The 18,147-nt window shown below is 53.7% G+C and overlaps 1 protein-coding gene across 1 annotated transcript in view; it reads left to right on the top strand.

The window, feature by feature from the left end:
* The window catches only part of EPHA8 (EPH receptor A8), a 35,480-nt gene extending 27,270 nt beyond the window's left edge, over positions 1-8,210 (top strand). The window contains exons 8-17 of the mRNA XM_045782346.2: positions 429-522; positions 1,637-1,704; positions 2,544-2,708; positions 2,892-3,077; positions 3,387-3,448; positions 4,002-4,211; positions 5,026-5,175; positions 5,277-5,467; positions 5,856-6,029; positions 6,196-8,210. Of these exons, the coding sequence (XP_045638302.2) occupies positions 429-522; positions 1,637-1,704; positions 2,544-2,708; positions 2,892-3,077; positions 3,387-3,448; positions 4,002-4,211; positions 5,026-5,175; positions 5,277-5,467; positions 5,856-6,029; positions 6,196-6,310 (1,415 nt within the window). The 3' untranslated portion in view covers positions 6,311-8,210. The remainder of the gene's footprint in view (positions 1-428; positions 523-1,636; positions 1,705-2,543; positions 2,709-2,891; positions 3,078-3,386; positions 3,449-4,001; positions 4,212-5,025; positions 5,176-5,276; positions 5,468-5,855; positions 6,030-6,195) is intronic.
* Positions 8,211-18,147: the final 9,937 nt, after the last annotated feature.

Here is an 18,147-nt window from a genome sequence, read left to right as displayed (position 1 = left end):
TCCATCCCATTTACTGTGTGGCCTTGAGTAAGTTCCTTGAGTCTCTGAGCCCCAGTGTTCTTGTCTGAAAACTGAAGATAATGCTGGGATCTCCCTGTAATTGGGACTGGAACGTGCATCTCTGAGCACATTCAGCTTTGCTGCTGTTTGAACCACAGGCAGGACGGCATATCTAGTGCTTCTCTGGGGCTCGCACAGTCCCAGGAAGTGCTGGCACCAGGGTGGGAAGCCAGGAAGCCTGGGGCAGCAAGGTCTTGAAGGGGCAGCTTAGTCAAGGGGAGGGTGGGGTCAAAGGAGGAGGTGGCCTATGACCTGATCCAGGGCGGACTCACAGCTGAGGATGCTGCCCACTGGGTGTGCCCCCGGGGGAGCCCCCAGATGCCCGGGCCTGTGTGGCCGGTCCCCCCACCCTGCTCTCCCCGCACTAGGGCCCCGCTACGACACCCGGACCATTGTGTGGATCAGCCTGACGCTCATCGCGGGCCTGGTGGTGCTTCTGCTCCTGCTTATCTGCAAAAAGAGGTGGGTGGTCCTGGTCCCCAGCCACCCCCAGCCCCTCTTCCGCAGCGCTGTGTGTCTAGCCTGTCCCAAGCCCCACCCCGCCGCCTGGGGCTGGGTTCGCTTCCAGGTATACCTGTTCTTTCCTCCCTCGCAGAGCACTTTTGTCTTGCCCCCATGCCCCGCACACCCCCCACCCCGTTCTCTGTCCATTGTCTGCCCTGCCCATCTCCATCTCTGCCAGCCCCTCTTCTCGAAACAACCTCGGGAGGCTGCGGGACCCCACACTTGTCCCGGAACCTCCTCTCTTCATGTCCACCTGAGGCCGCCAACGCTGAGGGACCTTATCAGGGCCCATGGCTAGGAGCCCCACTGTCATGCTGACATTTGTCACCAGCACAGACCTCTCTCCTGAGACCCCGCTTGGATGTGTTTTAGCCACGCGCCCCCCAGATATGCACCTCCCACAGTCTCCCCCCACTCAGGACACGGCACCACTGTTCGCGGGGTCGCTCAATCCCCAGAGCCCCTCGTCATCCAGACTCTCCCTCCCTGTCTTGGTACCACGTCCGCCCACCAGCCAGGTCCGCCTCCGCCTCATTTAATCCTGTGATGCAGACATTCTGGTCCCACTTTGAGCTAGTTGGCATCAGAGACGTTAAGCCTCTTCCACCAAGTCAATGTCAGAACTGGGACAGGAACCCAGGTCCTTGTTCTCCTATTCCATCCCAGAGGGAAGTGGAGATGGACACTGTGCCTCGAGTGGGCTTGGGAGCCCAGACAGTGAGGCCTGGAAGCATCCTCCTGTTCATGGAGACACGGGCCCAGGGAAGGGAGGGGGCTGGCCAAGGTCACACAGTATCGTAGATACCAGAAGCCTCCTGTCCCCAACCCTGGGGGGGGGGGGTCATGTAAAATGGGACTTATGTTGTGTAGACTGCTGTGCGGGCCAAGTGCACTTGACTTTGTAAATTTTAATTGTCAAAGATGTCACCGTCCAGCTGGGTTGAGAGCCTGAGAGCAGGGGCTCCCCTCTGCAGGGGCAGGAGCTGGCATGAAAAGGGAAGGAGCTAGAAGGGAGGAGCTCTGATCTGTCCCCGAACGGGGTCAGGGCTGAGGCTAGGGCTGTCCTCCGCAGGCACTGCGGCTACAGCAAGGCCTTCCAGGACTCGGATGAGGAGAAGATGCAGTATCAGAACGGGCCAGGTGAGTGCAGGGGCCCAGGCACATGTGGCAGAGAGGCCACGGTGGGAGCCCGCGCTGGTCTGGGGAAGGGACAGGTGGGGAGGGGCAGGGTGCCCACGGAAAAGATGAGAGCCCCAGAGATAGACAGCAGGATGTCAGAGACCCAAGACCTCAGAGGTGGAGTGCTGTTCACCCTCACTGGCTTTGCAGACCCCCCAAGGATGCTAGAAACCCTCTGCCCGGGGAAATGCACACATTTGTACACTCACACAGTTCTGCATACAGTTTCGGAGGGAGCGGGTCATATACTCTTGGATAAGAACCCGTGCTATAGAGCTTTCCCAGGACCCTGCAGAGACCCCAGAAAACAAGGCAAATACCTTGTTTTTTAATACCTCCATACCTCATGTCTGTGCCTGTGGCCAACATTACTATCAATTACGGTACCAATTCTCATTGAGCTGAGTGCAGCCTCAGAATCCTTCTTAACATAGTTTTCTAGAGAACTACTTTCAATCAAAGTTAGCGTTTGTGATGAAAACTTTTTTTGCTATATTTCTACCCCAGAGCAATTTAGAAAGACCTTAAAGACTCTAGAAGTGACCCCCAAAAAACAACAGATATGCTCAGAACTCACTGGCAACCCCAAAGTCCCCTAGAGACCCCATAGCTCCTCCACAGAGATCCCATTTTCACTTGGTAAGCATGTATTGGGCACCTACTGTTTGCCACCACAACCTGAGCTTCCTGGGGATGCTCCTTACCCTCCACGCCCCACCCCAGACCTATCCCAGGTCCATGGGAGGCTGTGAGAGAGTTTCCTGCGCCCCACTGATGGCCCTTCTCTCCTGGCCCCTCAGCACCCCCACCTGTCTTCCTGCCCCTGCACCACCCCCCGGGGAAGATCCCGGAGCCCCAGTTCTATGCAGAACCCCACAATTATGAGGAACCAGGCCGGACGGGCCACAGTTTCACCCGAGAGATTGAAGCCTCCAGGATCCACATCGAGAAAATTATCGGCTCTGGTGAGCCCTGGGGGTTATGAATGTGGGGACAGCATAGAGGGGTGCCCAGGGGAGGGGCACCCAGGGCAGGGGGAGAGGGGACTCATGGAACACACGTTGTGTGGGGCGGGGGAATGCTGGGGTCCAGGTGTGGCGAGGTGGGTCCCATAGCCCTTCCCTGCCTGCCCCGCTTGGGGTCCACAGGGGAGTCCGGGGAAGTCTGCTACGGGCGGCTGCAGGTGCCGGGGCAGCGGGACGTGCCCGTGGCCATCAAGGCCCTCAAAGCCGGCTACACGGAGAGACAGCGGCAGGACTTTCTGAGTGAGGCGTCCATCATGGGTCAGTTTGACCACCCCAATATCATCCGCCTTGAAGGTGTCGTCACCCGTGGTAGGTGCCAGGCAAGAGCAGCCTCACCCCGAAGGCTCCCTCCTACCCCAGGACGGAAGTCTGGGTCTGGGTCCATCCCTGGACCACCATGCTTTGTCCCTGCCCCATCCCTCTGGTTCAGGTCCCTGGATGACTTGGTTGGGGAGGGGGCCCAGAGCCTGGGACCTCAGTGGGAACCCTAGGCTCCCTGAAGCCCTCAGTGCTGGCCCACCTCCTGGCAGCTTACAGAGGGCCCACGTTCCTGGGGTCTCCGATCAACAGACCTGATCCCCACACCAAAAGCCACACCCTCCCTCTGCCCCTCCCCAGGCCGCCTGGCAATGATCGTGACCGAGTACATGGAGAATGGCTCTCTGGACGCCTTCCTGCGGGTGCGTGCCCCACGCCGCCTTCCCCATGGGTGGGGGAGGGGAGTTCAGTCTGGGTGTTGGGAGATAAGGTGAGGCCTCCAAACACCCGCAGGAGCTTGGACCCAATGGGCCTGGGGAAGGGAAGAGAGGTATAGGGAGGGGTCTTAACGACCAGCCCATTAAATTGCCTTGCAGCCCCCCATCACGTGACGGGCCCTCTGCTGCACGGGGTCCTCTGCCCTGCACATGGGCTAAGAGGGGTGCCTCTGTGGAGACCCAGGGCCCAGCCAGCCTGGAGGCATGGCGGGTGTGGTGGAAGTGGCTAGCCTCCAGCCCCTCCCCCCTGCCGTTCCTTTGCTGCGTGTTCGGGCGCAGGGCTTCACCTCTCGGGGCCTCCGTGTCTCCTTCTGCAAAATGGGTGAGAAGTCATCACAGCCCCACCTCCCTGTCAGGGTCGCTGTGAGTGTAAATGAGACCATGGGAAGGAGCTGAAACGGGACCGTGCTGCTTAAGCAGGGAGGATACTTCGCAGGCGGCGCAGAGCCTCGCTGAAGCGCAGCCGTGTCCCCTACAGACTCACGACGGGCAGTTCACCATCACGCAGCTGGTGGGCATGCTCAGGGGCGTGGGCGCCGGCATGTGCTACCTCTCGGACCTGGGCTACGTCCACCGCGACCTGGCCGCCCGCAACGTCCTGGTTGACAGCAACCTGGTGTGCAAGGTGTCCGACTTCGGGCTCTCCCGGGTACTGGAGGACGACCCCGACGCGGCCTACACCACCACGGTGCGTGGTCCCCCTCCCCCCCGCTTTCCAGTAGGACCGGGGAGGGCTCCCCCACATGTAGTTAAGTGAAGTTGGAAATGTCGGGCTTGCCTTCAACCGGGGGCAAGTCCTACCTCTTCTCTGCACCTCGGTTTCCCCCTCTGGGATAGGGGAGCCCTCTTTCCCACCTTTCCTGTGTGCTGGGTAGCCTGGGGAGACTCCAGGGCTGGCCCCACTGTCACTCACTCTCTGGGAGGTTTTGGGAGGGTCGGTGTCTCTCTGAATCACAAATCCACTCCCCGCATCCGTCTGTAAGGATTGGCTAAACACTAGTGTCTGCGGAGCTTGTCCCACAGAGATACAGGCTTCTCGAGAGAAGCCTTGGGGGACACCTTCAAGGCAAGAGGCTGAGTGGGCCGGGGCTCAGACCCCCCCACCCTGCTTCAGTGAGAACCTTCCCTCGGGGTCTCACCTAGCGAGCATCCTGACGAGGTTTCACGTAGAGAAAGGATTTTGTGACAAACACAGAAACAAACAAGAAGGAAAGGAAGGAAGAGTAGGGAGGTAATGAGCAAGCCTCGTCCCGCGGGCTTCGTCCCTTGTCAGCCTGTTGACTGGCTCACTGAGCACCTACAATGTTCCAGGCACACCACACGCTTCCTTCGCTCAGTCTTCAAAGCAGCTGTGCGTGCCGGTTCCCCGAGCAGAACAGGGGCTCTAGGAAGGTGGAGGCCGTGGCTCCGCTCCTGGGCGGCCGGTTTTCCGGGCCTGACCCAGCGCTCGGCTCCCTGCCTCGGGCCCGGGAGAAGCCTCGGCACACCTGTGTGTCTTGTAGGGAGGCAAGATCCCCATCCGCTGGACAGCCCCCGAGGCCATCGCTTTCCGGACCTTCTCCTCGGCCAGCGACGTGTGGAGCTTCGGCGTGGTCATGTGGGAGGTGCTGGCCTACGGGGAGAGGCCCTACTGGAACATGACCAACCGTGATGTGAGTCCGGGACCCCAGCTGGGCAGAGGCCGCGGCGGGGCGGGCTGGGCTCTGGGGGAGGGACGGCCTCCAGCCCAGCACTGTGCTTGCCCCCTCCCCAGGTCATCAGCTCCGTGGAGGAGGGGTACCGCCTGCCCGCGCCCATGGGCTGCCCCCGCGCCCTGCACCAGCTCATGCTGGACTGCTGGCACAAGGACAGGGCCCAGCGGCCTCGCTTTTCCCAGATTGTTGGCGTCCTCGATGCCCTCATCCGGAGCCCTGAGAGTCTCAGGGCCACTGCCACTGTCAACAGGTGTCTGACACCCACCCCAGCTCTGCCCAAGTCCAGCAGCCCTCCTGGCATTTCCCCAGATAAGGCCCAGACTTAGAGTCAGCCCTGACATTTGGACCACACCTAGCCTGGGTCCCAAAGCCCCGCCCTGCCTGGGCCCCTGACCCCTGTTCTGCCTGGGCCCCTGACTGCTGAGCTTCCTGGGCCCCTGACCCCTGCCCTGCCTGGGCCCCTGACCTCAATCCTTCCTGAGCTTTCCTCAGCCCCCTCCTCTCAAGCCTGGAGGCTCTATCGTCAGAACCTTTGCCCACTACTGAGCCTGCATGGAGGCTGAGGGTGGCTAGTGCCAGGGTCCCTGAGGAGGGCAGAGGCCCTGGCAGGCCACTTACCAAGGGCCCCTGTGTCTCAGGTGCCCGCCCCCTGCCTTTGCCCAGAGCTGCTTTGACCTCCGTGGGGGCGGGGGTGGCGGCGGGGGCCTCACCGTGGGGGACTGGCTGGACTCCATCCGCATGGGCCGCTACCGGGATCACTTCGCCGCCGGCGGGTACTCCTCCCTGGGCATGGTGCTGCGTATGAATGCTCAGTGAGTGAAGGGTCGGGCAGCACCTGGGGGGTGGGGACAGGGGAGGAGGGCAGGGGAGCAGAGGCAGGACCACGGAGGAGGTCAGAAGCTCCAGGGGATGGCTCTGCCCCTGTCATGGTTCCCGGCCTCCCAGGCCGACCTGGTCAGCATCACCCTTCCTTCACAGGGACGTGCGTGCCCTGGGCATCACCCTCATGGGCCATCAGAAGAAGATCCTGGGCAGCATCCAGACCATGAGGGCCCAGCTGACGAGCACCCAGGGGCCCCGCCGGCACCTCTGACCCAAAGCCAGCAGGGCCTGGGCAGCGGCTAAAGCAGACCCGGGTCCTGTCGGCCGTCAGAGGACTTGCAGGGTTGGCCGGGGGTCAGACAGCCCCCCAAGCCTCTGTCCCTCCTCTCAGGTGCCAGGGAGGCCAAGAGCTCCGCCGCAGGACCTGGACTTGTCAGGGTCAGGCTGCCTGGGAAGGGGCGCTCGGTGCCCAGCACGGCTGGGACATCTGCCCCCAGGGCGGAGGGGCTTCTCTTCCCCAGTGACACAGAGCCTGACAGAGACATCACTCCCTGGCCTCCGTGTGTGTGTGTGTGCGTGCGTGTGTTCATATGCTGTAGGGATGTGTTTTCATGGGGTGTGGGAGGCTTTGTGAACATTTGTGATCACGTGTGCGTGTCCACCCATCAGGTCCGAGCACGGATGTGTGTTTCTGGCGTGCATGCTTTTCCATTACGGCGGGGGGCATACGTGCGTGACCGTGGGTGGCGTGTCACGAATGAGGACGGGTGTCACAAGCCTGAGAGCACAGAACTTGGTGTGACGCTGCCCACTGAATATGGGCCCAGGCCCCAGCACCCGCAGGGATCAGGGAGAGGCTCATGCCCACCTCCCCCCACACCTGGAGGCCGGAATGAGGGGCCACTTCAGAACTGCACCAGCACCAGGCCCCCCCCCTCGCCTCTGCCCGGGTGAGCCCTCCCCGGCTCTATCTCAGGTTTGAGCCCTCCCTCTAGCAGGTGCGGGGCCACCTGTAGCCTCCACCTGGCTCCCACCGCTGCTTCCACAGGAAAACAGGGTTCCTGGCCAGCCCCTCTGGCCGCCTGCTGTGTAGACATCGCTGTAGAGGACACAAGATGTCCTCAGCTGGACTTGGCTGCCTGGCCAGGGGCCAGGGCTGTGCATGTCCCTCTGGGCGCCCGTGCCCCTCCAAGGCCCAGGGCTGCTCACTTGGAAGAGCCTCTGCCAGCCTCACTGCCTGGCCCTGGCCTGCATTCCTCCCCTCTCAATCCTAAGACAGGGACCATAAGATCCCAGCTTTTCAGCCCCATGTCCACCCCCTCTTGCACCACCTGGGGAGACCAAGGCCTAGAGAGGGGGTGTGCCTTGTCCAAGGTCACACAGCAACCAAGTTTCGGAGCTGAGGCCGCCTGCCTCCCAGCCCAGGGCTCTTTCCCCCACACACCATCCCACACTGACAGCTGTGGGTGAGAGGGGGCTTCGGAAGCTCCCCCGCCCCGAGACCGACCCTCCCCTTTACGGCCCACCAGGGTATGTAAATATCTTTTTTCTACCATGCCAGAATATTTTTTCCTCACTCCTGACAATGCAAAAATGGTCTTCAAAGCACATAAAAAGCACCCAGGGTGAGAAAGCACCATCCCAGGGGAAGCTTGGCAGGCAGGGCCCAAGGAATCCCACTGGGCAGGATGCCTTGTGCCCCCTGCCGGCCCCAGAGGGAGGGGCAACCCAGCTCCCCACCCCCTGCCCAGCCTTCCCCCTAGCCAGCACAGCTGTTCCGCAAAGACACCAGCACTGAGCCCCCCCTTCCTCCTGCAATAATCTGGGGAGTCTCAGCCCCGCCTAGGTGCTGCGGCCAGCTCTCTACACCTCTCTATATATTATATTACTATATAGCCGAGCTGTTCTTCCTTCCTATGGAAGTCGGAAACATGGTCAGGACACGATCCGGGGAGGACCCTGTCTTCCTCCCACCCCCACCCCACTCTCACCCAGTTCCTGGGCTCTGATCCTCACAGTCAGGGTGGACACGGTGGGCCCAGCACTTGCAAAAGTGTGGCCCCTGCCCCGGGTGTGAGGTACCCTTGGGGTCCCAGGGATCTGCTTCTCTGTGGTCTTCATCCTGAGTCTTGAATTTGTCCACAATGAGAATAAATTCTGCCTCATCTTTGCCTGTGTCCCCCATTTTTTTTGCATCCTTTCAACCTCGACATCACCTGATAAGGAAGAACAGCCTTATGCTCTGCGTCTACTGTATGCATTGCATACATTTTTCCTGCTCTGGTCTTCTCGTCTATCCCAGGAGGTAGGATTCATGCACCCATTTTATATATGGGGAGGCTGAGTCTTACAGAGGCCAACTTGCCTAAAGTCAAGTTTGGGGGGTGCTGAGCCAGAACCCCGGTTTTTCCAACTCCAAAGCCCATGCTCTGCTAGGAAGCACCCCCACAGGCCCCAAATTCTCTCTTTCAAGATGTGCAGATGGTGCTTAACACTGCAGCACGATTGATTGCAAGCGGGCCTTGCCCTTGCCTCAAGTTCTCTTGTGGAAGAAAGACATGCTCTGGGGGAGGAACACACGAGGAAGGAGCATTTCATGGGAACAATTTCCCTGGGACTAATGGGTCCATGGAGAGACCTGGGTGCCGTGGGCAGAGAAGGGGTGCAAGCACCTGCTATAGTGATGTCAGAGGCTGAGGACCCATCTTTGTTCCGGGAGAGAGGGGACAGCAGCAGGAGCCAGGGTGGTAGCATCGGAGGGAGAGCAGAGCCTGACTATGTCCATTTGGGGAAAATGCCCCTGGGGGTCCTATGGCTGAGCAAGCAAATGATCCCCAGACCTCCTCGAGCTGAGGGAAGGATCTTCATTCCTGCACCTCCCTCCGACTGGAGACCTAGACCAGGGAGAAAACATTTTACTGTGTTTCCTTCATTGTCTAATAATCCCAGCAGCCCTATGAGATTGGTAATACTGTCTCCATCTTACAGTTGGGCACAAGCATGCTCAGAGAGGCCAGTGTCCCACGTGGCAGAATGACCACGTAAAGCTAGAACTGTCTGATTTCTAGCCAGGTGCGTATCTCCTGAAACTCTAAACTCTGCTCCAGGCCTCCTCCCCATGGGACTAGCCACCTCCTATGAGGAAGAACCTGTTACTACACACCCCCTTCCCTAAGGGAAGGAATCATCAGTCTATGGAGGACACACTATGTGCGGGGTGACACTGGGGGATACAAAGATGAAGGCAGACCCTTCAGAAGCCGAAACTAGGTGGAGCTATGGAGTGTACATAAGTGGCTCCCCAGTCAGACCACTATGCTAAGTGTCCAGGAAATGGGGCACACTGAAGGATTAGAGGAGATCAAAGGAGAGAAAGCCTGGAGGGCCAGGGCTGTCACCAAGGACTTCCTGGAGGGGGAGGCATTCCGCTGGGCATTGAAGGATGAGAAGGATTTGGAGGTTCCCTTGTGTGAGGATGGATGCAGAGAAGAGGAAGAATAACACCTGGAGAAGAAACAAATGGGTTCCTGTCTAGGAAGCCTCACTCTCATAAAGTCAGCTAGTCCCCTCCAATTTAATCTATGCATTGTATTTCCAATAAAATTTGCAGTGGAGTTTTCTCTGCAAATTGACAAGGTCATCCCAAAATGTATAAGGAACAATAACCTAGAACAGCCAAGACAATTTCGAAGAAGAAAGAAGAGGAAGAGGAAGGGAACCTCACTCTACCAGATGTCAATCATTACTATAAAGCTCAAATGATTAAGATAGTTTTATTTGGTCCTGGGAATACAGAAACAGATAAAAAGAACAGAATAATAATGCCTAGCGATGGATCCAAATATATACGAGAGTCTGAAACATGACAAGGGGCAAAGGATGGTCTAGTTAATGGGTGATATTAGGACAATTAAATACACCCCTAGAAAAAGACAAAATTGGATCCCTGTTTATACCATTCACAAAATAAATTCCAGGTTGATTAAGGTTTAAATGTAAAAAGGCGACTATAAAAGAAACTGGAAGATAACTTTATGAACTTAGAGCGGAAAATAAGCAAGATACAAGAAAGCACAAATCCTAAAGGAAAACAATGATAAACCTATTTCAATCAAATTGAAAACTTCAACATGGCAAAAAAAAAATAGATTTGTTAGAGCCATCGCTGGGAGGATATTTGCAAGCTGCATGATCAACTGAGAGAGAATTAGTTTCCAAAATAATTTTTAAACTTCAAAGAATCAATTTACCAAATCATTCTAAAGCATAGGAACGTGGGCAAAAGATTCAGAGACAAGTAACAGAAGAAGAAATTTGAATGGCCAATAAAGTTATAAAAAAGATTTTCAACATCACGAGTAAACATGGAAATGGAAATTAAAACAGTGAGATAGGTATTACACCAAGTTGATTGGAAACTTAGTTTATAATGCCGGCATTGATGAAGGTGTTGGGGGAATAGGAATGTTTATAAACTGCTAGTGGGAATGTAAATTGGTGCAACTGCTTTGGAGAGCAATTTGGAAACACTTAGTAAATTTTAAGATGTGCAAATCTAAGACCAAGCTGCTCCACCTTACTGTGTGTGTCTTTGAGTAAGTTCCCTAAGTAGTGCCGGAGATTCTTGTGCAGGTGATTTATTGAGGGAGAGCTCCCAGGTGAGAGAGAGAGGGGAAGGCAGATAGGGTGGGAGGGAATGCTAGGCAACGCTGCGTTCTTGTTGGAGATTAGCTTCCATCTGATGCCACGGGGAGCTCTGGAGCATTAATAGCACCAGAGCTGATCTGCTTTGAAGCAAGGGGGCCAGACTTGGACCCTTGTCAGTCATCGGTTGCCCACAGGCTGCCTGCCCCATTGCGGGAGGTTGGGTGGTGCTGTACAGTGTATCTTCCTGGGGGAGGAGGTTGCTAGGAAGAGAGCAGCTATGGGCTCTTAGCAGCCAACACTGACAGCAGCTGCGGGATGAGTGCATCTGCAGGTCGGAGGAATCTGGGCAGGTCACCCACAGTGTTTTCTACGCATCCTAGAGAAACTCATACTCACATGCAAAAGGATACATGTCCAAGGATATACACTGCGCCTTTGTATGTAATAGAAAAATGAGGAGCAGCCTAACTGCTCTCAGCAGGGGAACAGGAAAATAAGCTGCTTTATAAATACAATGAAATCATTTATCACAGTTAAAATGAACAAACTAGATCAACATGTACCAATAGGGATAAGTCTCCATGACATAATATGGAGGGAAAAAAATAAACGACAAAGGATTATGTACAGTATTATACCATTTATGTAAACTTTAAAAATATATGTCACAATAGAATTACAGGTTTTGGATCCATAACTCAGTAATGACAATACAAAAACATGCCCGAGACAGAAAAACACTGGCCTCAGCTCAGTGAGCTCTGGGGAAGAAGGGCAAGGAGTATCGAGTGGGATTGACTGCGTTTTATTTATTTTCCCTTTTAAAAAGAGAGGGCTGTGAGGCAAATATGGCAAAATGTTAACACCCATTTAATCTTGGGGGGCACATCCGCATCTGTTACTTTATGGGTTTTCTGTATATTGAAATGTTTTGTAATTAAAAATAAAGATGTTTAAAAACCACAAGAGAGGAAGGAGTTCTGAGAGCTGCCCTCAGGAAGCTCAGTGTCTCTTGAGAAACGGAATCAGGCTTTCTGGGGGGAACCTGAGAGGCTTGCGCTGTCCGCGGTGCTGAATCCCAATGGCGGGAGCTCGTGGGTGTGCTGCAACAAATCTCTTGTCAGCTCTCTCTTCAAACTGTATTCCCAATGTAACCCTTTATCTCCATCTGCCCCGCCCTCCTCTGCAGGAGCTTCCTCACTGGTCTCCCTGCTTCCTCTCTCACCCCCGTAATCCATTCTCTGCAAGCGGCTGAAGGGAGCTTTTAAAAACCAGAGCATGCCACTTTCCTAATTATAACCCCCCAAAAGTTTCCTATCAAGTTTGTAGTAACATCTAAAGTCCTCACCTGGCCTACAACATCCCACATGATCAGCTCCTGCTGGCCTCTCTGACCTGCCTCCAACCATCCTCTCCCTCACTCATGCCTTTCATTTCTGGAATGTGCCAGGCCTCGGCATTAGTTCCTCCTTCCGCCTGGGATGTTCTTTCATGTCTGCAAAAGGTTCAGCCCAAATGTGACCACCTCCCACCTGAGTCACTCTCTACCATGTTACCCAATATTACCGTATTTGTAGCATTTACAACCAGTTGGATTTTTCTATCATTAACTTATTTGTTTCTTTTCTGCTCCCATAATTCAGTACGGTCTGAAAAAAGCAGGTACTCTAATTTACTCAGTGCTTTACCCACAGCACACAGCGAATCGATGGCCCTCATTCTCGATGGCCCTCATTCGTGTGCAACAGATATTTGTTGAAAAAATGAATGTATATCTTCTGAGCACCTGTCCTGTGACAGGCCCTGTGCTTGGCTAGGGATATGAATTCTAGAATAAATAAGATAATTCTTGCTCTCAAGATGCTCACAGGCTGGAAAAAACAGAGAAGCCAAATCACAAGATCACAGAATTCATAGAATGTTGGAATAAGTCCCTTTGCTCTTTTTAAAAAAGATTTTTTAATTAATTTATTTATTTGAGAGAGAGAGAGACACACACACACAGGTGTGAGAGGCAGAGGGAGAGAGAGAATCCCAAGTGGACTCCGTGCTCACATGGAGCCCAACACAGGGCTCATTCCCACAACCCTGAGATCATGACCTGAATCCAAAACAAGAGTTAGACGCCCAACTGACTGAGCCACCCAGGCATAGCCCCTTTGCTTTTATTATAGAATTAGAGAGCTTTAAGGGAATCAGATTGGTCATTCTCCACATGCTTCTTTTTTCTTAAATAAAGAAATCCAGCCTTACCCAGAGACAGAAAAGGGCACACCCAAGTTCACACAGCATCAGAGGCATACTCTGGGTATGAAATTCTCCACCTAATTTCTTATAGTTAGCACTTCAAGAAAGTCCTTCCACAAAGCAGCACTTTCACCACACTCCTCCACCACCTGGTTCTTGAGTGCCCTTCGAGGCACCGCCTGCAGAAGGGAAACAAATTCCCAGAGGAGTGGTTTGAGGAGCAACAGGAAATCCTCAGGCAGATGGATGCTTTAGCTTTTAATCAAACACAATGCCTGGATTTTCACCATTGGGACCTCATCTCTTTGAAGCAAGACTTGCTGTCTTTGGACTTCCCTGAGAAAACACAAAAGCCCCCTGGAAGTACAATTCTCTGAGCCCCCAGTGTGGGCAAAGCCAGCCAAACCTTCCCACCCCTATGAGGGGGCTCACTGGGACGGAAGAATAGATAATATGGTTGGGGGTTGGAGGAAGTATAGAAAGATAGTGTAGTCCAAGAAAGATAGCGTAATCCAAGACACCAAGAGAAACTTTCTAACCTGGTGCCACCCATGTCTCTTGCCTCATCCCCTGCTCTTACTCCCCAGCAAACCTACAGAGGAACTTCCAGCCAGGAAGAAGTACCTGCAGACCCATAAATACTCTTGGCCCTCTCCCATGACTGAGCCATAAGCGTTTTCCACTAGAGGAATGTTCCTCCTCTCCCTTCCCACCCTGTGTAATTCCTACTCATGCTTCAGCTCTCAATCTCTCTCTGGGGCCTCTCCCTAATTTAGGTTTGGGTTTCTCCCTTCTCTGAGATCCCACAGACCAGGCCTCCTCATTAAAAGCACTTATATTGCACTGTGATAGATCTCCCACCTTCACTGTGGACCAATTAAAGTCAAAACTGTCCCTATTTTGCTCGAGAACCCCAGTGCCCAGCCAAGGTCTGGCTCACGGTAAGGATTCAGTGACCAACAAAGGCACAGGCAAATAACCCTTCCTGGGGACCTGGGTATCCGTCCTGTTGTGGGGTCAGTTTCTTCTTCCTTCCCTTCCATGTGACTCTGAGCATGTCACTTGCTTCTTTGAGCCTCATTTCATCACTTATCACCTGCAATCTGAGGTCAGTACTTACACGCACTGCACAGGCTTGTCATGAGGTTTAGAGGATAATATGAAGGTAAGACAGAGGGACAGTGCCTGGTGTTGGTCACTATAGCAGGAGGAGAGTGGCTGGGTGGCTCTGGGATGGTGTAAGGGCAAGGCTGTTGGTGAGTGTGGGTGAGGTTTTAGAAGTGGGAAGGGGTGGAGAGCTCCAGAACCCAGGACAGTCCCCTCTATCTCTCGCTTCACCCAGTGGGTGATGACCTGGGCCCACGGGCCACCACCTGTCACATTCCATCCCCATTGCCCAGGCACCTCCTTCATTAGGTACACCTCCACCTCCCCAACCCCAGGCTGCTGGGGAAGGGTCAGCTGCTGGTGTGAAATTCGCAGTCCTTGGAGAGTTTGCATTTCCATGTCTCCTGTGTTGGGGCCGGTGGAAGGTGATGAATAAAAGATGGGAATAGGGGGAGCTCCTATGGCTTTAAGAGAAATGTGATGAGCATTTAAAGTGGAGAGATTAGCGCAAGAGCCTCTCTCTGAATACCAAAAATGAGGGGTCCAGTATCAAACGTAAAATAAACCAAAATAAACCAGAAAGCCACCTTGCTGCTTTGATATGGTAGGAACCCAAGGGAAGGAGAAGGGGGCCTGGGGGCGTTGAGTAAATGTAGAGACCCAGATGAAGGGTCTGGAACCATCAGGAGAAAAGTTCAAGAGGAGGCATGGTCAAGGTGACCCAAGGGCTGAGAACAGGGCAGTGAGGGGAGAGGAGTCCAGGTGCAGCCCCCTCCTTCCCTATGCTGACACTCTTTTTAGATGCTGAATGTAATTACTGCCCCCCCAACACAAACATATACTCCTGTGAAAGAGACCGTGAAGAAAAGGCTGTCTGTGTGGCATGTAATGGGAGCCTATGTGGGTGGCTTACTGTTATTAATAATAATGAATCACTATTTACTGCACTTCTGTCATGTACCAGACCCAGTGACAAGTGCTCTCCATGCATTACACTTTCCAGTCCCCACAGCAACCTTATGAGAGTGTCACTATTACTATCCCTCTTTCATTAGTAAGGAAACTGAGGCATCGAGAGGTTATGTAACATGCTCCATGTTACACAGCTAGTGAGTGGTGGATCAGGATTTGAATGCATGTCAGCCTGACTCCCTGGGGAGCACTAATGGTGGGGTGTGCTGAAGGCAGTGGTTAAGGACGTCAGCTGTGTCCTAAGCTCAGGAATCACCCAGCAGTTCACATCTGTATCTGTCTTCTGGACAGTTGCTCCTGGGGGAAAGCATCCGAGACCCACTGGCCAAAGGGATGAGTGATGGAGTAGTGGGGTGGGGTGCATTGCTGCCGATTTGTGCTCAGTGTAAGTGGATGACCACAAGGTGTTGTGTGGACATTTCTGTGCATTTGGTGGCATGAGACTATACAAAAGGGCACGTGTGACGTTATCTCCAGGTGTGTGTATGACTTGGCATATGATTGTATGTACCTGTGTCTGTGTGAATATGACTGTGATGGGTAAGCACATCCCATGAAGGTGAGGGGGGCTGACATTACTGCATGTGCTTTTGCATGTAGAATTCAGTGACTAACATACATAAAACACACAAACGTGCGTGATTGGTGTCGGTATGTTATTGTGTATATGTCTGTATGTGTGTGAAGGGCACAGGCATTTCCGTGACTAACACGAGCCCGTGTGTGACTGAGCAGATGAATGGTGCACCTGTGTGTAGACGCAGGTAGGAGCATGTGTGTATGTGTGTGTGTGCCAAGCCCAGATGGTCACCTCCGATTCCCTCCCTCCCCCAGTCTCTCTCCCAGTGACAGAACTGAATGTCTGTCAAGATGCTCAAAGTAGGAGTCATTGTGCCTCAATGTAAGGATTCCCAAGGCAACATTCTGGACATGGAACTTTCAAGTGCAGATACACAGCAGAGCCCCAGAGTCCTGCTTAGCCCTGAGATCCTCCCAGCAGCCCTCCCAGGCCAGGCAGGCACTCCTGGCTCTATCCTTAAGAAAGGTCAAGCCGCAGGGTGCCTGGGTGGTTCAGTCAGTTAAACGTCTGCCTTCGGCTCAGGTCATGATCCCAGGACCCTGGGATCGAGCCCCACATCGGGCCCCCTCTTCCATGGATCAGGGAACCTGCTTCTCCCTCTTCCTCTGACTGCTGCTCCCCCTGCTTGTGTGTGCTCTTTCTGTCAAATAAATAAATAAAATCTTAAAAAAAAAAAAAGTCCAGCCTCAGAAGGATTACGTGTGTGTGTGTGTGTGTGTGTGTGTGTGTGTGTGTGTGTATCCACTCGTCTTCCCATCCTTTCACAGCTGGAGAAACTGAGGTTCAGACAAGTTAAGACTCTTACCTGCAACTTCAGGTCCAAATTGCTTCCCCCAAGGTCCCCTAATTTTCTGAGCTTTTGCTTCATAATTTTCCCTCTTGTCCTGTCTGAAATGAAGACAACCAAAAATTCATTCAACAGTTATTCAGCACTTCTACCCTGTGACCAGATGATACTGTCTTTCAGCCTATAACCAACTCTTCAAGGACTAGGTAGTCATCTTCCCCAGACTCCCCTGAGCTTCAAATCCAGGGGGAAAGTCTTGCAGCCCCACAATGGTATGGAACTGTCCTTGGTGCTGATGCTGCACGGCCAGCATCTGCCTCCAAGGCCTGATCTGGGGTCACCTCTGGACTTTGGGAGGACCTGAAGCTGAATTATTGGAAGCACAGAGTCACGATCAGGGGAGGTGATTTTCCTGTCATGCACCATGCTGGCCTGTCACATCTAGAGCCTTGCCTCTTTTCTTGCCTGAACAATCTTCATGGAGCTTCTCAAAGGCTGGATATGGTTGATACAGCCCAGGTCCTGGTTTAGTGATATTTGCTGGACTGAGCTGAAGGAAAAATAACAGGCTCTTGACTGTGTCCATGGGAGCATACCATGGTGGAGGTGATCTGGGAGTCTTAGCAAGGGGAGTGTCACCAATCATTATCTTCAGATCCTGGAGGGACTGTCCTGGGAAAGAAACTCAGGCTAGCTCTTCCTGGGACCAGACACTGGACACTTCAGGAAGAGAGGAGCTTCCCAAAAGTGAGAAAGATAAAACATGCAGTTTTTTAGGGTCTTCATGAGAGCAGACCAGTCCTTAGGCACAATGGCTACCATTTACTGAACACCTATCACATGCCTGCCGCAATGCAGGGACATATATATCATTAGCCCCATGTTACAGATAAGGAAACTGAGGCCCAGAGAGGGGAAGTGACTTGTTCATGGTCACGTGGCTGGCAAGTAATTGGGCTGAAATGATACCCAGGCATGTGATTCGGTGTGCTGTTAACCTGACCAATCCAGAAGGTGTAGAATTCCTACCTTCTCCCTCATGTCTCCCCGCAGCCTTCTCTCAGCTCCTTCCCCTCCTCCTCCCCTTGGGTTGAGTTTTAAGGAAAAAATAAATTAAAAATGGATGAGGCACCCAGCCCAGAGTGTGGGTCCTGATCCGATTAACACTGATGTTTCTTTCATGAGGGATGGGACAGTGTTTCTCACCCGCAGCAACCCAGGGCAGTGGAGGAAGCCGCCTGCAAGTCACCAGGCCTCCCGGCTCTGCAGGTTCTCCGACCCGCCCTGCCCCACCATCTGCCACCACCTTCCCCGCCTCCTGTGCTCCCCACGGCCCAGCCACAGCTCTCAGAAGCTCCACCGACCTCCAGCTGCATCTCCCAGACAGCCCGGGGCAGCAAAACAAGCCCAGACTTTGGATCAGACCAGAGTCTAGATCCTGGCTCTGCCTCTTTCCCTGAGATCTTAGAGAAGCCACGTAAGCTTTGGCTTCTCCTCCAGTAAAATGAGGAAGATGCCCGCCTCACAGAGCCATTGTGAGGTGAGCTCATACATCGAGGGCTTGCAACAGAGTTTATCTTCTCTTGGTTAACCCTCAACAAATGGTCATTACTGTTACTGCTGCTGCTGGAGTGGTGGTAGCAGCAACACTGCTGCAGCCACTACTACCAGTTGTAGTAATGCTACTAGTATTAGGAGTAATACTATTGCTGCTAGTAGTACTAGTAGTAATGCTGCTGCTGCTAGTAGTGCTAGTAGTAATGCTGCT

Source organism: Ursus americanus, chromosome 33 (genome assembly GCF_024610735.1).
Source record: "Ursus americanus isolate L20-20 chromosome 33, mUrsAme1.1.p, whole genome shotgun sequence".
Taxonomy (NCBI): domain Eukaryota; kingdom Metazoa; phylum Chordata; class Mammalia; order Carnivora; family Ursidae; genus Ursus; species Ursus americanus.
This window is presented reverse-complemented; position numbering and strand designations above follow the sequence as displayed.